Source organism: Blennius ocellaris, assembly GCF_963422515.1.
Source record: "Blennius ocellaris genome assembly, chromosome: 13".
Classification (NCBI taxonomy): domain Eukaryota; kingdom Metazoa; phylum Chordata; class Actinopteri; order Blenniiformes; family Blenniidae; genus Blennius; species Blennius ocellaris.
The window spans coordinates 14,855,033-14,879,960 of record NC_137662.1 but is presented as its reverse complement, the minus strand read 5'-3'; the positions used below and the strand labels follow the sequence as shown (position 1 = coordinate 14,879,960).

The window sequence follows — 24,928 nt, the reverse complement described above, 5'->3', positions numbered from 1 at the left end:
AAAGCACCAAAATCTTCTCAGCCCTCGTACCAGCTCAGTCAAACGAGATCACTGCTGGAAATGAGTATGCTAAAAATGTATACATACTTATCAACCAAGAAATTACATTTAAAAAAATTATCTGAAGCATTTATTTAAAACCCTAAATCTTTGGGACATATATGTGACTGTTCATCTGAAAAAATATAAATAGCAAACCATGAAATACTTATACTTATTTGTGAATTTTGAAATTCACAGAATTCACTACACTGACTCTAATGAGAGGGAAAATTAACTTTTCCACTGCATTCTATTTTATTTTGTTTTAGCTTTTTCTTTTGTTTTTATCTAATGCATTGCAGTTCATTCTTCAGTTGTAAATCCAACTTTCATCACATCAGGTACAAATCTTGAAATATCTATTAACCTCATAGATTATATGAAGGCCCTTCCTTTGAAAGAAGTAGGGTTTTTTATGAGCATGAAATTCAACGTTAGTTATTTATTTATTCACGCACGGGTCCTCTTTTGATGTGGTTCTCTTTTTATCCTTTAGGAGGCAGCCGTGTGCTCATAAAACAAACTGATGTGCATTATATAAATGTAGAAGAAGTCATTGAGGAACAGGAAGGAACGTATGCCTTCCTCGTTGGATTGAAGTTTCCAGTCGGCATGTAAACAGTAGCACACCGCTCAACGCTGAGAAGCGACAGTTTTTTTTGTGTCAAAGCCAATGACTGCCAGGCTTTGTGATATTGTTTAAACGTGTAATTATGAGGCTGTTTCACGCTCTCCGCGATGCCAATAAGTTCCGGAGCGTGTTTGAATTCGGGGGTCGTGAAGTGGCTCACTGGTTCCCTGGACACATGGCTAAAGGTGACAGCTGTGTTCTCCGTTAAATGATCTTATTTAGTTTTACATTTAAATTCTTGCAAAAAAAATCAAACGGTCAGATATGTCATGTCGAACATTTGGGGACACATTCGGTAAAATATTGTGTTTTTTTGCAGGTCTGAAGCAGATGAGAGCAAACCTGAAGAATGTGGACTGTGTCATCGAAATTCACGATGCCAGAATATCCTTTTATTTATACAACTTGAGTGAAAAAAGTTAGTTTAAATCAGGTTATGCGATTATGTCACATACTGTCCTATAGTGCAGGAAGATGCCTCGCATACACTGAGAGATGAAACCAACATACTTGGGCCTGAAAAACTGCTGTTTGCCATGAATGCCTGATTAAAAGTCTTGTTGCGAGGCTTGGTAATGACACATTATTTCGATTCCTGTCTGTAGGATTGGATCAACATCGAGAAATTGTAAGCAGCACTAACTTTGAGTGTTGGTTTCCACAGAAGCAGTCCCACTACAAATGTGCTTTCAGACTGTTAATATTTTCAAAGATACAAACAGAAATAAAGTCTAATGTCAACACTGCTGATTGATCCTTAATGGGGGGGAAAAACATCCCATTCTCTGGGCGAAACCCTGTGTTTGAAGACACTCTAAATGTTAAACCACATCTTCTGATTCTAAACAAGGTGGACCTCGCTGATGTGTCCAAAAAGCAGGTCAGAAGTCTTCTTCTACATTAGCAGAGTCACATCTCCATTCCGTTTCAAACTGAGGATACTGACACAGTTTCATCTCTGCATGAAACTTTAGAGAGTCCTGAGATCACTTGACAAAAACGGAGTGAAGAATGTCCTCTTCACCGACTGTTTGAAACAGAGAGATACCAGCATTCAAAAGGTAGGTGATGGTCATCTTCAAGGAACACTTAAAAGAAAAAGAACATTTCAGTTTAAATTTTAAAAGTGTGTTTTCATGCACTGTGTGCAAATCAGTCCTCTCTTTTTATTTCTGAAGGTGATGCCAATGGTAATGAGAATTATTGAGGAAAGTCTACGCTTTAATAGAACGGAGGTGAGCTCACTTCATCCCTCCAATCATCTATCTTCTATTACAGCTTTACACAGAAAGGTCCATCTGGTATTTGAACCCAGTATGTAATTTTTGGGTTTTTTTCTGCCCCAAGTGCTGATAAGGTAAACAATGAAAATATGAACGGCAGCATACTCTTGTAACAGTGATGACTTGTGTTGATTTCTGTAATGATCAAATGCTTGATGCATTGGAGTATAAATACAAAAACACTGGAGGAGCTCTAACTTTGTCCTGCAAAACTTTCAGAACACAAATTACTGCCTGATGGTGATTGGAGTGCCCAATGTGGGGAAATCATCGCTTATTAATGCACTGAGGAGAACCAATTTGAAAAAAGGTAAAAAAAAAAAGAAGCTGTTATCGTGAAGGTAATCGTCGCCTCCTTTGTCGTTCATGCTGTTCTTAAACCTCTATTTCAGGTCGTGCTTCTCGAGTTGGTGGGGAGCCCGGAATAACCAAAGCTGTCCTCACCAAAATACAGGTCGGTGGAGCAGACACACTTTTAGTGTCAGTCCGTTTTTTATGTGTTGATCGTGTATCTGTCCGCAGGTGTCTGAGCGACCACTAATGTACCTGCTGGACACACCAGGAGTCTTGCCTCCAAGGATCGAGAGCGTAGAAACAGGGATGAAACTGGCTTTATGCGGTGAGCACAACATAACACCTTTTTTTCTTATCAGTTTCAATATGGATGATTTCTTGTAACTGTATAACTTTGATTTCTCTCAGTGTGTCGGAATAGAATACTTTTCCAATGTGAAAAGCAAAACATTCTCTTCTGCAGGAACTATACTGGACCATTTAGTGGGTGAAGACGTTATTGCTGACTACTTGCTGTATTCACTGAACAGGCTCGGGAATTTCAGGTGAGGATTTTTTTTTTCTTTTTTTTTTCTAATCCTCATTATTATATGAACATTAAATGTACATATCATGAATGCTAAGTGTTTAGTACAGTATATGTTTGTGTCCATACAGTTATGTAGAAAAATACAGCCTCCAAGAGCCTAGTGATGATATCCAGTCTGTCCTCAAACGCATTGCGGTAAAACTTGGAAAGACTCAGCGAGTCACAGCCATAACTGGAGTGGGTAAGAAAATCCTCCTCTTTCATATCCATCTTCTTTGTACAGTTTTGTTTCCGAGTTATTCATGAATAAGGGGCCAACACTCACATTCACTTCTAAGTGTTTTGTGTGGGTTTTTTTTTTTAGAATCACAATTCACCTTAAAGGAAAATTTTTGTAGGAAACTTGAGGTACCTGGAGAAGATCAATGCACAAATTCAAAATATCCTTGCAAACCACCCAACTGTGTGACCTCAGCAATTATTATTATTTTAAGGAGAAAACAATTTTAGTTGAGATATGAGTTAAAATCATATGAGAGGCTTAGATTATAAGTGTATTATTGTGCATGTGCATTATAACTGCAGAATTTACTCTCATTTTTGTATGGTAAAGTTAATTCAAGCATCCTAGTGGAGAAATATAAATTAATAAAATGTACCCCTCGTTAATTTCCCCCCCATGATTTTGTCTTAACGTAAAAAGTTATAGAGGAATAAGGTTATCTAGTCCCATGTCCCCCTGAAGCGCTTTTGTACACCTGGAAAACCAGCGATCATATTATCTCTTATAGGAAGAAGGCCACATCAGGACAAGCTCATTTTTGCATTATTTGCCTGTTTGTCACAGCAGCACTATAAATACAGTGTGTTCTTCATCTCCCACAGGAAACATCTCTGTCACAATACCAAACTACACTGCAGCAGCTTATGATTTCATCCGAGCCTTCAGGAAAGGAGAACTGGGACAAGTAATGCTGGACTGACCTGATCTGTTTTTCATGAAGAGATAATTGCATGACCTCTCTGATGTCATGCAATTGTCATGTAAAGAAGACACAAAAAACCCTTTGTAAATAAAATAATTTAACATTATTCATTTGTCATATTTTCTTGTATTTAGTGTCACAGAGGCAGATATCTGACAAGGTGTAAACAGGATATTTATTTGCATTAAGACAGTGATAGCAAAGTTTATTTCTTATTTACATAAGTGCTGCAATTAATAACAGAGTGCACTTAGAGATGTGGAACAGTCTGTTGCTCCTGAGTGTCTTCTTGGATGTACAAGATCTCGTGGTTTGATCGTCACACCATTAAAATCTTCAGTAGGGTGTGAGAGCAGCAGCTGGTGTAGTCATTTGTTTTGAACAGAATGGCATGGAGATGAAAAAAAATGGCATGAGCACAACACTGTAGTTGTATCCTATTGGAGAGTACCATGGCTGTATCGGTCACGTTCACACTGAGGTTTCACATATTCACATAAAATCTTTAAAGTTTGCAAGTAACCAATGGAGTTTAAAAAAACAAACTGGTTGAGGATGTAACTTACCAAATACACTTACTTTCTAAAAGAAGGGAATCCTGTATAAGTGAAAAATAAATCTGGTAATTTAACTTTCAGGCTCGAACAATACAATACTAATCTGTATGATGGACAAGTTTTAAATTTAGATTAAAGACAATAAATATTGTGCAATGGAGGTGACTTTGTATCTTAGTGGATGGTATAAAATGTACTTTAAGCTGTTTTACATTAAAATCGATAGCTGTTTAATTTGTAAGGTTGGGGTTGTAAAGGTTCATGGTAAAAAATATTTAGAGTTTGAAGTCAATCTTCGAAGAAGGGAGCTTATTAACATTTGGCACTAAAGTTTCTTTGAGGTGACGTGTCACACATGGAATGCTGTTCAGGGCATGTTTGTGTCCCTTGGTTATTATATCTAGAAAACATACAGTACAGTGATTTTTTTTTTTTTTTTTTTTTTTAATTATCCTGCTGTGATTGGTGCTTCATTTTGCAGGATTCTGCCCAGTTGCCTCGAAGTCAGATCTTGCATCTTCAGGCTTGGACCAAGTCATATACTGTATTTATTTATGGTAACCACCTTGGTGCCTCTACAGGACTGTGTCCACCAAGAGTCCACAACTGGGTGAAAACGCAGCAATGATGACAGAAATCACTCTGTAGAGAGACGCTCCGTCGTGAGAAGAGCCCGCCATCAATGACTCAAAGTAATTGGTCCTGTTGAAGAAGTCCAGCTCCTCGTCGGAGTTGTCCGCGTTGCTGCGGCGGTAAGCGGACGCGTACCATTTGTCCGCCGTTAACGCCACCGCGGCCCCCGCAGCCGCCGCGGCCGCCACGCGCACCGGGCCGGTGCGCCCCGCCGCCCTGAAGCGGGAGCGGGTCCCGCCGTAGCTGCCCCCTCCGCGGAAGGTCCCCGCGGAGGAGCTGCGGGACGGAGACCCGCGGGAGGAGCCCCGGGATCCGCCGCGGCCGCCTTTCGAGAGAGCGGGCTCGAAGAGGAAGGCGGAGAGCAGGAGGCAGGTCCAGCAGGTCGCGACCACCTGGTTCATCCCCGGCATCTGAGGACAGGAAGATACTGACATTTATCTCTTCCATTCCGCAGATTCACATCCAGAGCGGCCCGAATATTGTTACATGAAAAAAAGGTTTTGCCTTCTTGAATATGACATAATGGATAGGCTCTTCATAAAAATAGACATTTCTGTCTGTTGCTCCTCTGCATTAAAGTAGGTCAGCATGAGAATAAATATGATTCACTGAGTTGATTATATCAACATGCAAACGCATCAACTATAGATGATAATAAATAAAACACAATAGACCCTTTGATATTTGGTCGTGAGAGGCCGTCATGTAAAATCCAGGACTGATTTCTAGCAGATAACACGATTGTCATTTTCAACCGTTGTTAATATATTCTTACAGCAGAGGTAACATATTTTAACATTAAAAGCGCTTTGCCAATATATCAACAATGCCAATAGGTGCATCCATGCATGATATTCATCCCCCTGCTCTGATGAAATGTCTGGAGGAAAATATATCGTTTAAAACTAAAATGTGTTGCCACCTTGATGCAGACGATTCACGCCGTGTCCGTTAATTCATTAGCTGGTGCTTACCTTATTGCCTTGCGTTATCCTTGCTTATATTTTGGCACTCGGGGGGAAGAAAGGAGGAGGAGAAGAAGAAGGGGACCGTCACGGGCGATGAACGCGCGTCCACGCGGACGATTTGCGAGACCGCGCAGCGCGCTCGTACGCGCGTCTATGGAGTCTGTTCTTTTTGTGATATTGTGATGATGTGAGACTAAATCACGTTTAACGTCGAATGAAAACATGGTGTGATCCTATTCAACATTAAAAGCCGTTCATGTCGATGCTTTTTATCAACAGACAGTGCCATCGTTAAAAAATTCCTCTCTTGGATTATTCTATTCTATTCTATTCTATTCTATTCTATTCTATTCTATTCAATCGCCATGTAGCCTTGATGAACACCTACGGGAACTGTTGTGTTTGTATTTCTGAAGAAATCTTAAAGAGATCGTTTGTGCTTTTGTATATAATGTGTGCATGTGACATCACTTGATGTTTTTTATCTAATTAAAAAAGTCACTCGTTTTAAACCTTATGGACAGATGTGATTTGTTTTGTGAGATCCTAAGGAGATTCTTAGCCGAGTTATTATGAGTTTCTTTACTACATGTCGTGTGCAAGTCAAATTTTGTGAAATGCACACAGGTAAAGCCTAATTTTGGAATTTTTTGTTCGCCCCACACAGGGAGAACATACAAACAATAAAACGGCTTATCTCAAGTAACATAAATAAAAATAGACAGACCTCAGATAAAACAATGAAATGGTTATGGGAACTCATATTGAGATACAACATTGTATTTGTAGTATAGCGGTATACAACTAGTTAACCCTGGGCCAAATTCCAGCCAGACAATAATTTGTCTTTCTCCATTATACCAGCGTTGGAAAATAAGTGGAAAAGAAACACATGAACTATTATCTTGCTAACATATTTATTAAAACATATTCTATTGGATACGTTTGCAGTGCAAGAAAGACTTGCTGAAATGAGACTAGAATTTAATTTTTCTTGATAGTCTCCAATCAGTTCAAAGCAAAGTTGGGGTTTTTGTGTGTGTGTGTGTGTGTGTGGTGGTAACTAGTACATTTTCACATATGTCCCCACACCAGAAGTATGCAAAAGTTCTAAAAAGAAATTTCAGCTTGGAAGTTTAAAAAAAAATATCAACCATCACTTAAATTAATGAAAATAAATGCAATTTATTAAAATTAGATTGTCGTTCCACGCTGCCTGCTGTTCCCTCGGCGAACAGTAAGTGGCGATACTGAGCTTTCTTTCACTTGCCACCCGCAAAAAAGAAGCACTAACAAAGAAGAGGCAGCAGAGTCTGTGTGTGCTACTAGATCAAGTTCACACTCCTCCGCCTAAACATGTCTTTTCTCTGCCGAAGTGCCGCCGTATTGTTGAAGCCCTGCCGGGCCGCTCCGGCCGTCCTGTCCGCGGCTCGACTCTACAGCTCGGGTGAGTGTCGAGACCGCGGCCCGCCTCCGTTTGTTGCCCCTCTGCAGCCACAATGTCAAGATTGCGTCACTGCGTGTGCGACGCGCGTGCAACAGACTTTCAGCACATCAGTATCCACAACACCACTATTAGTTTCATTAATGTTGCTTGTGTGCCACTCCCTGTGCTTTAGACGTAGTTTCTTGCGGATTTCTGCGTTTCTCTGGAGTTGTGCGGCACATGTTTCAAATGCACATGCTTCGAATGAGCAATGTTTCTGTAAAACTTCGCAAAGAATCTGTCTTTGGGTTGGAATGAAATAACATGTCAAACTTGTGTGCGCCACAGTGAAATACTGTCATTTCAGTGACACTGAAATACTCGTAAAGTTCTTTGATTCTTATCTGAGTCTGGAACTTTGACCTCACGTGTGGCTGAACGATAGCTGGAACTCAGGAGAAATGTTTAAACTGTTAAAAGTTCCTTACTTTTTCGATTTAAAATCCACATGAAAATGTAACTTCCCAATTGTATTTAAAGTTTTCTAAATAGACCCGTGCTTACTTGTGACTTGTTCTTTTTCTCTGCTTCTTAGAGTAAATCTTTGATGTCGAGACATTCGGCTTTCATTGAGGTGGAACCTTTCACAAGATCGATACTAGTAGTTTAACCAGACAACGTTTATAAAATGCTTTTTTTTTTAAACTACACCTCCGAAAGACTTTGACTCATGATGTAGCTGGTAATCCTTCACCTTTTTGTGAATAGATGTGAAGATAAGTCCCATTAACTAGAGTCACTTTAGTGAAACATTTACCTGCTTGACAGACTGCATGTAGTTCAGGAGTTAATGGGTGATAGTGCAGGGTCTTTAAAAGACTCTGTGAACCGTTGTAATCAATTTTTAAAAAAAAACGAGGCTCCGTGTCATTTATATTCCATAAACCTTACAAATCCTCAATGTTCACATGGCTCGTTACTGGTGGTAGTTTTCATGATATAAATAATGGTAATGGAATCATTTAATTTAGATTTGAGCAGGATTGTGTTATGGTGATTAGTTGACTCTTGAAATGAAGCATTTTCCTGCAAAAGATCAATAAAGTTCTGTTGTCAATGTACTGGCGGAAACCGCAGAATAATGTGTAAAAGTCTTCGGCCACATTTTCCCTTGTTTACAGTATTTTTTTTTTAGTAACTTGTGATCTCCCCTGACTGTCAGTGTTGTTGTCTCCATGTAGGCGGTCAGTACGAGTACATTGTGGTGGAGAAACGAGGCGCGAACAGCAACGTGGGTTTCATTCAGCTGAACCGACCCAAGGCTCTAAACGCCCTGTGTGACGGGCTGATGAAGGAGATGGGAAATGCGCTGGACACTTTCGAGGGGGACGCTGACGTCGGCGCCATCGTCATCACCGGCAGTGAAAGAGCTTTTGCTGGTGAGAGTTTTAGAGACATCTCCTCTGTACCTTATGGATGTACTTTGAGCTCTACCCTCCTGTTACATGCACCAGATGATCATTGAGCTGTTTCACAACGATTGATGGTTCCCGTTCTTACTCCTCTTTGTATTTTTCAGCCGGTGCCGACATCAAAGAAATGCAGAATCGAACCTTCCAGGAGTGTTACAGCGGAAACTTCCTGGCTCACTGGAACAGAGTGTCCACAGTGAAGAAGCCCGTCATCGCAGCCGTCAATGGATTTGCTGTATGTGGCACATTTTAGGAATACTATTCAATACATTTCTTCTAATTGTAGATGGGCAAACGGGTAACAAAATGGGAAAAAAATAACACAAATGATACAGATACTTTTTCGAGCAAGTGAATGGGCGCGCCAAGAAATGAAGCGTAAAAAACAAAACGCACCAGAACATTTAACTTTGAAGTCGATCACAAAACTACAGCAATTAATGAAATGCAGATGAATGATGGGAAAATTTACTTTTCAGTTATGAGCTACTTTTGCGACAAAGAGGACTTTCGCTCCTCGATTAACAACCTGCTGTCAGTTACAGTGTTTTTGTGATGTGATGCAAATCCACTCGGCATTAGCATGGAGTCAATAAACCCTTTTCCTTTTTCGCTTGCGTCAGATATGTGTGAAGGAGTCTTGCAGTGAGCTGTGTGTCCTTCAGCTGCCTTGCATCTATGCGATGTGACTGCGAATCATCTATACTCTGGTTTAAATGACCCGCTCTTTGCAAATCTAATTCACTTGCTTGTTGTCATGCTTCAGCTGGGTGGAGGCTGCGAGCTGGCGATGATGTGCGACATCATCTACGCTGGCGAGAAAGCACAGTTTGGTCAGCCGGAAATCCTGCTGGGCACCATTCCCGGTGAGAGACTCGTTTTGTTATAGTTCCTGTACCTGATTGCACCTGTTGGAGGAACTCCTCACGATGTTTCTTTGCGTGTTAGGCGCGGGTGGCACCCAGCGGCTGACTCGTGCGGTGGGCAAATCCCTGGCTATGGAATTGGTGCTGACGGGAGACAAAATAGGTGCTCAGGAGGCCAAGCAATCAGGTAAAGGGCGATATTGGAGAAACGTGTATTCAACTACAGTTTGCTGTGTCGTACTTTTCCTTAGTAATTCTATTAATAGATCGAATCCTCTGGAGTTACTTCCTCTGCATTGCTACACATTGGAAACTAAAATCACCTTTCAGCATTATCTTTTCACCAAGTGTTGCCATTCCAAAGCATAATCTGTATGTCAAAGGATGGGCTCGTTACTTTTGTCTCAGGTTTAGTTGGGAACCGCTGTAGAGCTGCTGTCTCTCTCTGTCACTGAACCCACCGATGGCCACAATATTAGTTGAAGCTAAAAAGGAGAAAAATACAGCTCCTGGCAATGCCGAAACTAAATGTCTTCCAACAAACTAATTTCTTGTTACTTCACTTGTATGTGAAAACGTACATTGACAAGAATCTCTGGTCATCAAAACCCAATCGGTCAACCTTTTCAGAGTGTTCCAGGGTTATATCAGCGTTCTTGTGTTTCCCAGGTTTGGTGAGCAAAGTGTATCCGGTGGACCAGCTGGTGTCTGAAGCTATTAAGTGTGGGGAGAAAATTGCATCCAACTCCAAGCTGGTCTCTGCGATGGCTAAAGAGGCTGTGAATGCAGGTGTGTAAAGCGTTTCTGCTCATTCAACAGCTTCGAGTATTTTACGCTGCTTGAGAGGTCAGTTTTCGTCTGACTTGTGACGACTCTCTGATTGCAGCTTATGAGCTGACCTTGGCTGAGGGCAACCGCCTGGAAAAGCGTTTGTTCCATGCTACGTTTGCAACGGTAAGTCCAGGCTGGCCCCGTGACAGCAAGCGAGACGCGCTCTCGTTTGTGGCGGTTCATAAACGGTTTGTGCGTTTCCCTCCCTCTGCAGGAGGATCGTAGAGAGGGCATGACGGCGTTTGTGGAGAAGAGAAAAGCCAACTTCCAGGACAAGTAGAGCAAAAAGAGCAGAGCCAAGAACTCCTGTCATCACTGGGCCACTTCCGTCTATGCGTTCTCTTGAATGATTCGAAATTCGTCGAGGTCAAGGGGCATACCAACTCTTCACATTTGATACTCTACTGATCAAGAGAGACTTGTCAGAATCAAATGGTGCGTGCATGAAGATTGTTTGTCTGCGCCAATGATTTGATTCCTGTTATAGCAAGTGTTTAAGAAAACTAATTTTGCCTTTGTGATTTCTTCTGACTTTTCCTTCACACGTGTCACATATTTACTGCATTTTGTTTGCAGTTGTTTTGTGTACATTTTACAAATAAAACTTTTAGGTGCTTCACGGCACTGTGGGCTGGATACTGAGTTTTTTTTTTTTTTTCGTCGCATGAAGAGGGACATGGTATATTTTAATTTCATCTTGCTTTTTATGAATGGTTACGTCTGGTAGGATAGGCGTATACCTGAAAACAACTGACCTCTGCACAGGGAGAACATCCCAACTCCAAACAGGAAACTTCTCAGTGCAAGAGTGCGAACCGCTACCCAACTGTGTGGTTCTACTTGTAATGACAGCCTCTTTCTAAACCAGTTCAGTCCAAAAATATACATGTGAGGTTTGCTTATGACCAGAAAGTACCCGTATGTGTAAATATGCGGGTTGTTCGGCATGTGCTCTCGCCATTGTAATCCTGGATCCTCTCTTGGGCCAGCATGGATCAACCTACAACTATAGTTCCTAGTTTTGTCCACTAGATGGTGCTCTTGAGCCGTTGGCTGAAGTCGACGGGGTAAACTTGACTTCGCCTGTTGAATGGTTTCTGAATAACGGTGTGAGAAGTTCGTGTTTTGGTCAACTAAGTGCAAACAAATATCGTTTGAAAAGTATATATGAATGCTTAGTTTACAGATTCACGTTTTATACTAAAATTGAGATTTGGATTTTTTTTTTGGGGGGGGGTGTCAAAATAACGGATCAACGGCCCTTTTATTTGTGGTGAAACGTATTAAGTGCGAACGTATGAACTTTACAGATCAATATGTATGTTACGACTTGCACATCTCCGGTTTGCCTGTAAACATCACATGAAGCCACAAATGTTGTCTTCAAAGGAAACACCAGAACAAATTTGGTTAGAGCGCCGCTTTCTGTCGCCCTCCAATCATCTGCAGGCAACTTTTCACTCTCTGATCTTCACACGGAGGCGCCCCATATCTTCACAAGGCCATGGCCTAATTGATTTTTTTTTTTTCATTCAATATTCCCCTGGAGCTTGCTTTCTTGTCTCCCCCCCTGGAACAAAACTTTAAAAAGGGATCGAGGGGAGGGAAAAAAAACAAAAAAAAAACCTCGTCTCCTCGCGCTGCGGGGACGCGAAAAGAAACTCCGCTTTGAGGCTACCCAAAGGTCAAAATAATAAATGTAGACTCGATTGAGGCTCCTCGCGCGGACAAAAGGGGCAAAACGTTACATTTTGGCAGCGCGGGCCCTCATGGCGTGATAAACTCATTTAAAGAAGCCGCAATAAAGAGAAAGCAGCGTGTGTCCGGAGAGGGAGAGGAGGGCTTCAGTCTGCCAGACAGGCCTGCATGGATCCTGCCTGCAAGGGCCTTTTCTCATCCCTGCCCTTCAAACCCCCTTCAGCCCCCCCACCCCACTCACCCACCGACACCCCCTGCAAAAACCCTCAACCTTACTACATCCCTGACACTCACTCAAGCTGGACTCTTTATTATGGCGTCAACTTAATTCAGTCAATTCACATTAAATATCAGCGAAAGTAAAGGGAAGCAGCAACACAATGTTATCCAGTGAAATAAAGTTGTCATTACTACTATAATGTGCCCTGCGTGGAGCGAGAGTGCGTCACGCGTAGTGCAGAAATGTTATAAAGTTATATTTGCGGAGTGAAAGCATGCACTGAAGTGCCAGCACACATCTTCTGCGCATTATTATTACCAGCAGCTGTACAGATTGTAAAGTCAGCGAAGGAGCCCGCAAGACTCCTGCAACTGTGAGTTGACTTTTATAAAAGCCTTTTTATATGCAGATCATCGCTCTCTCTCTCTCTCTCTCTCTCTCTCTCTCTCTCTCTCTCTCTCTCTCTCTCTCTCTCTCTCTCTCTCTCTCTCTCTCTCTCTCTCTCTCTGTCTCTGTCTCTCTCTCTCTGTCTCTGTCTCTCTCTCTCTCTCTCTCTGCGGTCTATGGAAAGGATTCCTCAGCATTTTATTTCTCTGCTGCTATCCAGCTGAGAGCTTTTCTGGCTCAGATGAAACGGGCCGGGTGGAGTGAGTTTTTTCCATCTGACAAATATTTTCATTATCTCACATTCTTGGCATGGGAGACCGTGTCGGAATAACACATCCAACTGATATCTGCTTTGAATTATGCCCACCCAAGGGTGTCAGAAACAACACGGACCCAAAATTAATAGTGGGTCTGTTGGATTAATGATACTACTCCTCCTGCAGTCTTCTTAGCGTCAAGTCTTTGGACGGTCCAACTAAATTGTGCATTTTTGTCAATGAAAACATATTTTATGATCAGATATTATCCACTTTTTTTTTTTTTTTTACTTCTACCCGACAATCATATGATTTATTATTATATATGTATTTCATCAAAGGGTCATCTAAAGCGCCTCCACGCTCGATTAAGTAAGTTGTTCATAATTGTATGCCAAGTTTTAAACCGAAAATAAATTCAACCAATGGAATTAGACTATAAGGTCACATGACTGATGCTCGTCCCACAAAGACAATGAAGACAGCGTGGCATCAAGATATACTGTGGTGGCCTTTTTATTTGCGTCGTAGTATTTTTTTCTATTTTATTTCTTATAAGGCGCTCAGGCGATTTCGAAAGGCGCCATGACTGTACATCACCTCCTTAGGGAAACTCCCAGTTCCGAAAATACACCTGTAGGAGTTGTCAAACTGGGAAATTTCCCACTTGGAAAGTGTGAGGTTTCTAAGAAACAATGAGAAACAAGTCTGATTTATGAAAATAAGAATGATCCATGTGATGAAAATGTTCTATTTGGGGGCATAGTACATTTTTTTTTTAATTTTCACCAAAACCACGGCAATATTAACTGATCTCAGACCTGTGTCTGGTAGTACTCCAAATACACAACTTTCCCAGTGTGAAGCTCACATTTTTCTAAATAGAATATAGACATGTTTCCATCTCTCAATTACTAATGAATGAATAAAACAATTAAAATTTGTCTTTGTTGCTCTGTCTTTATCTGTGAAATTAAATACGCCACATTCTTCAAAGCTGTGGATATGAGATGTATATCTGATACATTTGATGAGTGCTTTGCTGAGGAGAAATGATCTGTGCTTGTATGTTTTGTTATTTATTTATTTATTTATTTTTAATTCTTTGCAGAGCATGACCCAAATCAACAACGATTTAAAGTTGTTGATATGGGTCACAATGATCCAATTCCACTGTGAAACCAGAGAAAACGAGCAGTTGGCAGAGAGAGACATAAATCAACATGAAATTGGTCTCTATTCCCCATATGAGAGACCGCAGTTCCAAACAAACACTGCCTTCTTCTCAGATTGCCTGTTTTTTTTCTTATTCTCCCTTTCTCGCTTGTGCTTCCTCACTTTATCATCACCCTCATCATCGGTCCAATTCAGTTGAGTGTACAGAAATTTTTTTGTGGCAGGTGGTCAGTGTAAAATAAAGGCAAATTGTGCAGCGTCTGGATCCACTGGTTGCTTTGTTATAGTAGTGTGAGATTAAAAAAAAAACAACCAACAAAACAAAACACAAGTACATAATGTAAGTAATTGCATATTTATTTAAATATTGGCAGACTTTTGATAATTCCATCCCAAAACAATAAAGGGAAAGAATAAGACAGCAATAGTGTATGATTGTTAAAACAAGTTCTGCAGTGAATCCAATGGACAGGACAGGATCATGGTGCAGTTTGCTGGAAACAAATTGATTTGAGTTTTTAGGAAATATTCTGCCTGGACAGTAATATAACGTATTGCATGATTTAAGTAAACCAAATATATTGTTTTCTTTTTAAATATGGTGGGTGCAGCTTATGTTCATTTTTTTTTTAAATAAATATTGTACACTGTACTGTCTGTGGTCCATATTGACGTGATCATCGACAACATCAACATTTTTCATAATTACATATACAGTACAAACACTTGTCTATAAGTACATGTGTCCACATTGTAACAGGGCATGAATTTCACTGTGGGATTGCAGGTTTTTTCTCCTTTAAAAAAAAATAAAAAACAAGTTTTAAACACTGCTTCCACTGCACACACACGGCGACACATGAAACGAAGTGGTGAGTGTGTGCAGTGAATGCTCTTGGTGCGCTTCAGTCGTCTTTGTGTGTTTGTGTTCCGGGTGTCTGTTCCGTCATGGTCGTGCTGAAGGGAATCCCCTCGGTTTTATCCCCCGAGCTGCTTTACGCCCTCGCTAAAATGGGCCACGGGGATGAACTGGGTATGATCTATATTTACCTATATACACATAACCTGTTACACTCATCCACATTCATGTCAACACAAAAACAAAGAGTGAATCACAGACCTGCAGCTGCTGCACAGTAACTTTACACTGAGTTCATTCAGTCATGCATTATTGGTGTTCTTTATATATTTCAGTCCTCGCTGATGCAAACTTCCCAGCGTCTTCAATCTGCGCCTGTGGCCCAAAAGAGATCAGAGCTGACGGTAGGTAAAGGCCAGGAGTGGAAGTCATGGATGACAAATTCTCAGTTTGTTACAGGAGGTAATACTTTGGGGTACTTCTACTTTGAGTCTCATTGTTCTAACAAACGATATAATGTCCCTTTACAAACTCCTGCAAAGCTACTGTATACCCTCATTACTCCCATTTTCATCTGCAGCAAAGGAGCCTTTATATGCTTATTCTGCTCACAGATAAAATCCCTGCTTTTTATAAACGTTTGCTTCTGAAACAAATTTCGAGAAGAATACTTAATTTAAATGGATTTTTATTTGTTTTTATGAACAGCATGCTCACTTGTAATTGAGAAAAAACAAGAGAAATATGACATTTTCAGAACCTCTTCCACCTCTGACAATGACCTTATTCGCACTAAGCTGATCAAACTGTTTTATTTTAAAGGTTTGGGAATCCCACGCCTTCTGGAGGCCATTTTGAAACTGTTACCCCTGGATACCTACGTTCCCTCTCCGGTACAAGAGCAAATGGATTTTGTCACTCTGTCTTCTCTCTGAGACCTTGTCAAGTTTGCGTTGTGTTCCCTCAGGCTGCTGTTATGGATCTGGTCGACAGCGACAGAGAGAGACGTTTGGCTGTTCCTGTGTGGAACACCTACACGCTGCTCATTAGCCAGGCTGGGTCGGAGGTGAGGCAGCCTCCAAACGCTACACACGACGTGTAAAACACACTAAACCCATGTTTGTTTATTTCCTTTCAGGCTCCTCTGGAGATGGTGGAAAGGTTTGCTTTCTATGAACGAGCCAAGAAGGCCTTTGCTGTTGTGGCAACAGGGTAGGTGTGTTGTTGTTGTTTTTACTAAAGGAAAAAAAAGGAACGCTTTTGATAAAGCAACTTGTCCATCAACTAATACAAGCAAGATCTTATGGACTTGAAATTTTTGTCTGCAACAGAAGACACCAACACCAAGATTGCAACACACGTCAGCAGAATGTCCGTCTCTAGATTGATTTCATCAAGGCCGAGATGTTTTGAAGAACCTCCTTGCAGAGGTCCAACAAAAACTATGTACCGAAAAGGAAAAAAAAAAAAAAAAAAAAAAAAGCCCAGAAGGCAAAGGGTCATCAAATAGCCTGATGTCCTGTCTGGTCATCAGGCTATTTGATTGCATATGTCCCTGTTTCAGCAGTCAGATCATCACAGACAATGAAATGTAAATGACAATACATCAACTTCAACTTGGATTTTAAAAAGAAATGACCATTTTAATGATCTGCGAAGCGTTATCATCAACTGGACTTTGAAAACTCAAACATTTTCCTCTGTGTCCTCAGGGAAACGGCTCTGTACGGGAACCTGATACTGAAGAAAGGCGTCATTCCTGCTGAGCAGCTGCAGTGATCAACTCTCAGACCATCATGATTTATTTAGATTCGTCCTTCATGCCTAACATGAAGTTGTTCATATCAAGCTTCCTGTCACCAACACAATCATTCTAAAATACTGCTTTGTAGTGATTTCAGTTTGAATCTAAATGTTTTTTTGTTGTTTTTTTTAATAACAGCTGGTTGTATGAATGTATTCACTTTATCCAGTTTACTTTGCAATACCGGTATATATGAGCTGGCATTTGTGTAATTTTATACATTTAAATTTAACTTTAATAATAATAACAAAAACATCAATAAATTATATGACAGTGCAGCATTGATTGTTTCATCAACTCAAGTTGAATCAAATCTTTTAATCGTCTGGACAGATTGAAGCTGGACTTTGATCTGAAATTATAAAGAGCTGATTCGTAGAAGAGCTACTGATGGTAGAGGTCGTCCAGATCTTCCTCTGGCTCTGTGTACCTCCTCTGAGATGGATATTCGACGGCAGCAGCAACTTTTGGATAAACGTCGTTCTGTTGAAGGACGGGCGGGTGGTTGTGGTACAGGTCGTCCAGGTCCTCCTCAGGTTGAAGGTGAACTCTGGCCATACTCGGACCCTCGACCTCATAACCGTTGTGTGCGGGCTGATGAAGCACAACCTCAGCGTCACCTCTGTATTCGGCCACCAGTGGGGCCAGGTATACATCCAGCTGCTCCTTCGCTCCGTGGTCGACTTCGCCCAAGTCCTGCTCGGGTTTATCAAACGCCGCTTCACTGAAATCAGGGTGGTGTGCATCGTCTTCATCCTGCACTGCTTCCTTACTGAACTGGACGGCGTTTTCTCCCTGGAATGGTTCTTCCTTGGTGTCAGCGACAGGGTGGAAACCCTCACTTTGGTCTTGGAGAGCAATAAATGATGGATGGTGCAGCTCATCTAAGTCCTCTTCAGTCATGCCATTCCAAATCTTCATTCTGGGATTAATGATATACTGAGTCTCATCCATGTCCTCTGGGGGCTCGACTTGCTCTACCCACAACATCTTTCCTTTGCCATCTAAGGATCTGAAATAAGTATATTATACTGTCAAACATGCATTTCTAAAGTCTGACAAAATGAATTATTTCAGTTCTGAGTTTAATAAACAACTTACACGATGGCTTCCTGAAAGGCTTCCTCTGTGAGTTTACTCTGCAAAGAAACGACTGATATTACACAACTGCCATCCAAATTCAGAGAGGTGTCCAGACATTCATATGAAATTAATTGAACGCGTAAAAGCTACGATATTCGGAACAAAAAGGCGCAGAACACATACCCAAGGCTTTGCAGTGACACCAAGTGTCAGCAAAACACAAACTATCAGAGAAATTCTGCAAATGAAAAAGACCTGCGGTTCAATAAACAATACACAAGTCATTGTACAAATACCAGAAACATGCACAAAGATGTTCGGGATTAAAAGCATGTTAGGACAATTTTTTAAAAACATTTGTAATGTTCGTACCTGAACATGGTGTTCCCTTCTGTTGCTCAAGGTTTTATAATGAAAACCTTCGTCAGCTTAACTGCCGTGGAAACAAAGGACCAAAGTTCCATCAATAAACCTTTTATATTATCTTGACCTTTGTACCCTCTCAGTACAGGTGCATGTAGTTCTTTATCTGACTCCTAATCTATCAATCTTATTTTCCTCTTTAAAGTGCAGCTTAAGGTATTTTATGAGACAAGCTCATGCTGTGATTGTTTCTTTTATGTCCTCAATGTGAGATTACAGTGCAACCTACGTTTGTAGTACATACAGTATATTATTACTACTGCAATATGGAATTAAAAAGAAATGCATTATAGCTTATTTGTGAGCTTTGTAACTGAGGAAAAGAAAGACTGTTTAATTGTGTTTTTAATTTATTTTGATAATTTAGGAACATCAAATAGTTTTTTCCTCTATGTTTTAAATACTTATTCATGTACATTACTTTGCTAATATCTAGTTTATGCTTGTTTGGACTGCAGAAACTTCAGCCAAACCTAAATTTCTCCATCATTTCAAATTGTCTTTTTAAATTATCTCAAATATTCATGTTTAATCACATTTAAATCAGGAATATCATCACTGTGTGGCGAACTACTACACCACCATTCAGCCCTGCTTTTGTAAAGATACAGACAATTGATTTTGCTCAATTCTGTAGTGTTATCATGAGGAGGATGCTGGTGGTTTTGAATAAAAAAAGTTTAAAAATGCTGCCTGAATAAACATTTAATCTAGTGGGTTTTTTTGTATTGATGTTGGTCGTCCTCTGATGAACACCTTTGGTGAAAATAAGTGGGTTTTTTTTAACAATACTTTGGACTACATCCCAGAATCTAGCATCACATGAATATATCATTATATTTTATTACAAGATTCAGTGTAAGCAAACTACTTGAGGTCAGATCTTACACGAAGACCTACTTCAGAGTTATAGCGTATTATCCTCGTAACCTTTTTACACACACGTGTATCAGCTCTGCATGTAGTCTGGGTCGCAGAAGAAAGGAAGGTGTGTCCAAAAACAACTATCAAGTCTTGCATGTATGCACAAAACTCTCCAGTACCACGGGGCATCAATGCACACACACGCTCCCTCGGCTTGGCTCACTTTCACGAGAACTTTTTCAAACGCAGAATGAGTCCTACAGTGTTCAGCTTCAATCATTCAAAACGACTAATTACCCTCCACATACACATCCACTGTGGGAGGACAGGACATATTGGAGGCAGATGATGATTGTGTGATCATGGTGCCAGAGGCCGCACTGACTGAATCAACTGTGAGTGTGTCGGCTGTAATTTAAGTTCATGCCAAGATCCTATCACGCTGTAGAACTGCTGCTGAATCAAACATCTCTGTGTTTGATGTGCAGACTAAGTTCATTGAATTACAAGTCCATTATGCAGCAGTTTCTGATATGTGAAGTGTCGGACGACGTTAAGCATCTGTAAATTGAAACATGCAGTCATAAACTAATTCAACTCATATACATGAATGCAGATAGAGGAGTTTGATTTCCTTTCAGCACGGCGTTTCAGCGTCGAGGAGCCCCTCCGTTCAAACCACAGCTGCCAGTATTACAGTGAAATCTCAGTGCTCGTCCTTCATAGTTTGGCCCTCAGAAAGAGAGTGATTAGGTGAACGTGTGGTTTTTTGATGTAGTGCAATGACAGCAGGATTCAGTGCGCTGAACAACAGAGCTGGAGCACCGTGACACAACACACACTTCCTGCTCCACAGAGGAGATGGCTCCACGACGTCTGCTGCTTATCTGCCCGTTCTATCAGATCCATATGTACACGTCCTACATTACCCTCCTCTCGCCCCACTTCCAGGTCAGCGAGTGGTCTGCTGCTTCTACCTAAAAGGGTCTCGCTCAACAAACAAATGCCAGACATATTTGATACTGTCTGCAAAATACTGTCAATAAAACAATGACTGTTTTACTCTTTAGGCCGAAATGTTTTGTTACACATATATTTCATTATGTTCTAAGAAAGAAAAAAAAAAAGGATTTAATGTTTATGAGCTGATTTAAAGTTACAGGAAGCCTGAGTAAAAGGAAAGCTTGCCTGGTTTTGCCTGAATTACACACAAAAAGTGAGGACATTTGGTGGATTATTTGTTCATTAACAATGCTTTTTTTGCGTTTAATCTTGGACAGTAAGAAAACCTCTTTATTTTCTTTGAAGTTGGTGCTGTATGTGTTGGATGGATTTATGGGAGGAGCAGGAGATCCTCTACAAATGGCATACATGAGGGTTAACTGAAACCATTTTTTTTTTTTTTTTTTAACATTAAACTGTGATCTCGTTATTAGGAAACAACAGAATTTTGACTAAATATAAAGTACATATTTATTTTTCTCATCTGGGTTTTGGTAAGATACATAAAAGATGAATTTCTGAAATGTTTTAATACATATTTGTTTCTTTGTCTTGAATAAAAGCAATCATTATTTAACAATAATACCCTCATAGAAAAATGAGAATTATCCATTTAGATGTTCTAGGAAGCTGCTAACTGTAATGTGAGGATATTCAGTCACGTGTCGAGATTTTGCTTTGACAGCTTTGGAAGCAATCACACAGTTTGCTCTGCCAAGTACACGACAGTAAGTTTAACTATAGTTCTCTTTTCTCATCATGGTGTACTTTTTGGTTAAAAAAACCCAAACCCAACTTGCTTCAAATGTTGCTGCTTGCAGCAATTTCTAAAGGAAACCACTAAAAATTGCCATTTGACAAAGTTTCCCATTTCCAATGACCATGGCTGTTTCCATCAAAGGCAATCTTTCCATCACACACTTGCTTGCAGTAGCACGTATTTACACACGTGTGCATTGTGCACTCAGACACTATCGATGAAGGATGCTGAACTGCCTGCCAGATAGTCCAGTCTGACCTGCAGCTTGACCTCTGGCAGCTAACTTATGGCTGGTGAGAGATCATCAACATGATAGCCAGCGTGAGTGAGTTTGAGAAAATATGCTTGGAAGCTGCTGAAATGCTTTGACCCCTGAAGTGACAGATTTTCGTCAAAATACATACAGAAAGAAACCATGTTAATTTCAGATTTCACTTATTTTCTTTGAAAATCTTCAGGTCAAGTAGTTCAAACTAGATTTTGTGAAATACATTTTAGAAAATACACAAACAAAGTAAAAGGGCATTCATTTACTGTGACATTGGGAATGAATTCAATATTTCTTTGTAACAAAGCTAAGAGAGAAAATCGGGAGCTCTCAAACTGTTTATTACTGCTCTGTCTTGTTTCTACTTGACTCAAAATGCCATCTCCATCAAGGTGTCTCCTCTGGTGCAGAAACAAATGGAGAACATGATATTTAACGGGTGACAACCAGTCGGAGACGTCAGACTCCACATTAAACCTCAACACTTAATGCCTCGCTGTTTGAAATGAAATGGAACACAGGAGTCACTCCCACACACTAAAACAATCATCAGCGCCACAACCTCATCATCACCGTCATTACAATCAGTAAATCCCATAAAGGTTGTCCCGGAGTGCAGAGCTGTACTCTAGGCTAACCACTTCTCTGTCTTTACACACAGTCTTCCGTCATATCCCTTCACACTCACAACATTTAGGAAAGCTGGGGTTTTCAAAATAACTAAAATTAACTCAATGATCTACAATTACCTTAATTGATGCCTCACCAACATCCATTAAATACACATCAGACATCTAACGATGGAGTTTACTGCACGAATTACAGGGCTTTGGGAGAGACCTCCGTGGAAGAGAAGAGGCGACAATGAAGTATAGTGATGACGGTCTGGTAAACCAGGGCGCTGTCAGACTCCGGGTGCTGCCACAGAAAGAATTAGTGACCCATCTGCTCAACAGTTGCTTGCAGGCGCTTTTTCAATGCTGCCTCGTTTAACAAGACTTCTCTCCGGTGAACAGGTGGGATTTTAGGGGGCTGAAATCAGACGACTGATGAGCCAGTCAGTCTGGTGCCCAGAGCCACCTCGCTCTCTGGCTCCACAGCCCGAAGAGACCGTCTTTGAGCGACAATAGTGCTGACAAACAGCCGAGGCAGACGGGAGGAGATGGACCAGGATCTGCACAGCTCCACAGGAGACAGACCAAATGCTCTGTTATGTAAGTGGCGACAGAGGAGAGGGAAGCTCTTTGTTTCGGAGGAGACACATGAATATTGGTTGACCTTTTCGTCCAGGGCAGCTAATCTGAAAGGCTGATCTGAGTACCTACATGAAAGATGACCATTAGCGCTGCTGTCTGCTTTGGGTGACACTGTGCCAGCCGTGGAAATAATACATTATACACATAAAATAACGAGGAGGGGGGAACCTCAGGTGGTGCCTGACTTTCTCGCACACCAACATGCAGCGTGCCCTTCTCTTCCCGCAATCACACCCCTCATAAACTCAGTAAACATGTGGGAGCTGTTAAAATTTAATGGCTATTTACTGTGTTTTGTACGCTTCTCATTAAATAGATTTTCCACTCGAGGAGAACTAATGTTTTGGAAAACTATGTTAAATGAAACACACTTCATGCCAACACTTGGCATATGTGGCTCATGGCAGTAAATGGAGGCTCTGCTCTCTATTGGAGTAACTGTGTAACTGCAGGAACTTCACTACCGGCATGGAGTCTCAGTAGCTCTTATTTGTATTTCGTTAAATGACCTTGGTAGGAAATGATGCAGGGCCCCTGGGGGTCAATCCCCATCCTGGTCTTGATCTGGGACCAGTGTGAGCTGACAGTGTCAACCACTGCACTATTGTTCAGCCTTCATCTCATTTTATAAGGACATTTCTTATTTGTATATATATTTTTTGGGGGGGATAAATGATGCTCTATTTTTCAAAGTCACAACTATATTAATATGAATAGTTGAAACAATAACCATTTTTTTTAATCACTTTGTGTTTCCATCATAAATAACAGGACAATTTTGACAATAATATAAAATACTACAAAATGATCGTTTTGACTAAATATGTACCGACATAGGCTGGGTGTTTTTCCTCATCAAATCTGTAATGGGTGCATTACAATCTTCGCGCTTTTTTTAATAACTTGGGAGTAATGCAGTGCTTTCTGTCTTTTTCAAAGGAAGGCCCCGGCAGGGTGGGGTACATCAAATACAAAGAACAAAACACAATGGCACCGAGAGTGAGAGACGACGTTGCCCCTCCTGCCCCAGTCACTGAATGCCTCCTCACTGGAGTCCACAGCAGCCCTAGCTGCCAGCTGGAGTATCCCTAACCTTTGACCTCTGACCTTCAGACCCCAAATTTATCACAGGGTCATCAGATGAAGGAACTCACATCTTCAGAGGCGCTGTCATGTCAGCAAGCAGTGGCGGGGCAGTGAATACAGGTGTTGGAGGTGAATGCAGGTGTTAGCAGAGCATACAGGTGTTGTAGATCACTCCACTCCTTCCACTTCTCAACATTCGCAGCACGCTCCACCCGTCTGTCGCAATGTGAATTTGTGTGTCTCTCTCTGAGTTTGCGTGTCACAGTCCCATCTGTCCTGACGCTCCTGGGTTAAAAAGAGGATCCTGCTGTTCCTTGATGGAAAGCTGCCTGCTACACAAAGATCCGGTTACAAGAGTGCTGCGCTTTCATCCTTATTAAAGAAACATGTGCCAGCTCTGAGCAGCTATGTCGGTGGATGTGACTCTCTACGCTCTCTGCATTTAGGTTGTTTTTTCTTTTCTTTTTTTTCTTTTTCCAATACGGACAGGATTTTACACAGATATGGTCAGTTTAAACATCCCTTTAAAATAAATAACAAGTTCACCCTGTGGGTAAATGTCATGTTAAAGAAAGTGAATGTGGGTTATCCCTCCTATTTGTGAATATTCATATTTCAAATAACAAAAGATTTCTTTGTGGCTCAGTCAATGGGAGATCACTGACCCCCTGTTGACGAGGAATCAGCAAACCTGGCATGTTCACCTAAAATAATGTTTGTTTTTTTGTCTTCTACACAGCTTACCAACCAACTTTTTGCAATAAGTTAATACATTTATATCTTCATCTCACCTTTGTTGGCTCAGATCGTTCTTTCTCTTTATAAAGATTGTTGATATGACATTTTCAACCGTCACTTGTAATATGAGGTTTAACGTGTCCTCTTTGTTAAATTGTTCTCCTTTTGATTATCTTCTTCCGTGAAGTTTGCAAGATATTTATCAAGATCCTAATCAGCTTGAGTGGCGCAGCAAAATAAATCTTTGTTATTGCGGTTATTTATGGCATACTGTGTCATTTATTTCACTTATCAGAAATATACTTGTGAAATCAAGGACATTATAAGTTTAGGGCTAAACTTCCTGTGGAAATTACTTTGAGGATCGAGCTTTTGAAAGATCTGCTTAAAAATGTACGCTGATTTAAAATGTAAAGTAAAATATAATCAATCATACATACCAAACAAAAGCTGTGCTACAGGAGGCTGAGAACAATGACGGAGCTGTGACTGAATTTCCTAGATTTTTCAGCACATATTGATTTCACTG

At 40.7% G+C, this 24,928-nt stretch overlaps 4 protein-coding genes across 6 annotated transcripts; 3 read left to right on the top strand and 1 right to left on the bottom strand.

Moving 5' to 3' along the window:
* The first annotated feature begins 737 nt into the window (after positions 1-737).
* Positions 738-3,778, top strand: mtg1 (mitochondrial ribosome-associated GTPase 1). The gene is made up of 11 exons (XM_080507106.1): positions 738-858; positions 993-1,057; positions 1,449-1,553; positions 1,648-1,734; positions 1,852-1,908; positions 2,176-2,266; positions 2,349-2,410; positions 2,479-2,575; positions 2,714-2,795; positions 2,908-3,020; positions 3,665-3,778. Exons 1-11 carry the CDS (start codon positions 756-758, stop codon positions 3,760-3,762), a joined length of 960 nt encoding a protein of 319 aa, XP_080363232.1. The 5' UTR covers positions 738-755; the 3' UTR covers positions 3,763-3,778.
* A 1,119-nt stretch (positions 3,779-4,897) lies between these two features.
* sprn (shadow of prion protein) lies at positions 4,898-5,365 on the bottom strand (the record flags this gene model as incomplete). The annotated part of the gene is made up of 1 exon (XM_080507798.1): positions 4,898-5,365. One exon carries the CDS (start codon positions 5,363-5,365, stop codon positions 4,898-4,900), a length of 468 nt encoding a protein of 155 aa, XP_080363924.1.
* A 1,839-nt stretch (positions 5,366-7,204) lies between these two features.
* On the top strand, positions 7,205-11,154 carry echs1 (enoyl CoA hydratase, short chain, 1, mitochondrial). Its single transcript, XM_080507054.1, has 8 exons — positions 7,205-7,370; positions 8,591-8,788; positions 8,929-9,056; positions 9,588-9,687; positions 9,770-9,874; positions 10,357-10,476; positions 10,574-10,641; positions 10,733-11,154. The coding sequence occupies exons 1-8, from the start codon at positions 7,280-7,282 to the stop codon at positions 10,796-10,798; spliced, it is 876 nt and encodes a 291-aa protein (XP_080363180.1). The 5' UTR covers positions 7,205-7,279; the 3' UTR covers positions 10,799-11,154.
* Positions 11,155-15,180: 4,026 nt separating this feature from the next.
* On the top strand, positions 15,181-17,922 carry fuom (fucose mutarotase). Of its 3 annotated transcripts, none has more exons than XM_080507927.1 (6): positions 15,181-15,289; positions 15,451-15,577; positions 15,938-16,008; positions 16,083-16,181; positions 16,254-16,327; positions 16,828-17,917. In XM_080507927.1, the coding sequence occupies exons 1-6, from the start codon at positions 15,281-15,283 to the stop codon at positions 16,892-16,894; spliced, it is 447 nt and encodes a 148-aa protein (XP_080364053.1). In that variant the 5' UTR covers positions 15,181-15,280; the 3' UTR covers positions 16,895-17,917. The 3 variants fall into 3 exon arrangements, with proteins under 3 accessions (XP_080364053.1, XP_080364054.1, XP_080364052.1); XM_080507928.1 differs by having other exon boundaries at positions 15,187-15,289; positions 15,451-15,519; positions 16,254-16,331; positions 16,828-17,922; XM_080507926.1 differs by having other exon boundaries at positions 15,187-15,289; positions 15,451-15,519; positions 16,828-17,913.
* Positions 17,923-24,928: the final 7,006 nt, after the last annotated feature.

Excerpts from the sequence above, each read along its gene's own strand:
- mtg1 (XM_080507106.1), top strand. The coding sequence starts at position 756 with ATGAGGCTGTTTCACGCTCTCCGCGATGCCAATAAGTTCCGGAGCGTG. Across the intron at positions 2,411-2,478 it reads CTGTCCTCACCAAAATACAG|GTGTCTGAGCGACCACTAAT; the intron begins GTCGGTGGAGCA and ends ATCTGTCCGCAG. Across the intron at positions 2,796-2,907 it reads AACAGGCTCGGGAATTTCAG|TTATGTAGAAAAATACAGCC; the intron begins GTGAGGATTTTT and ends GTGTCCATACAG.
- echs1 (XM_080507054.1), top strand. The coding sequence starts at position 7,280 with ATGTCTTTTCTCTGCCGAAGTGCCGCCGTATTGTTGAAGCCCTGCCGG. Across the intron at positions 9,688-9,769 it reads CCTGCTGGGCACCATTCCCG|GCGCGGGTGGCACCCAGCGG; the intron begins GTGAGAGACTCG and ends TTTGCGTGTTAG. Across the intron at positions 9,875-10,356 it reads TCAGGAGGCCAAGCAATCAG|GTTTGGTGAGCAAAGTGTAT; the intron begins GTAAAGGGCGAT and ends TGTGTTTCCCAG.
- fuom (XM_080507926.1), top strand. The coding sequence starts at position 15,205 with ATGGTCGTGCTGAAGGGAATCCCCTCGGTTTTATCCCCCGAGCTGCTT. Across the intron at positions 16,009-16,082 it reads ATACCTACGTTCCCTCTCCG|GCTGCTGTTATGGATCTGGT; the intron begins GTACAAGAGCAA and ends GTGTTCCCTCAG. Across the intron at positions 16,328-16,827 it reads TTTGCTGTTGTGGCAACAGG|GGAAACGGCTCTGTACGGGA; the intron begins GTAGGTGTGTTG and ends CTGTGTCCTCAG.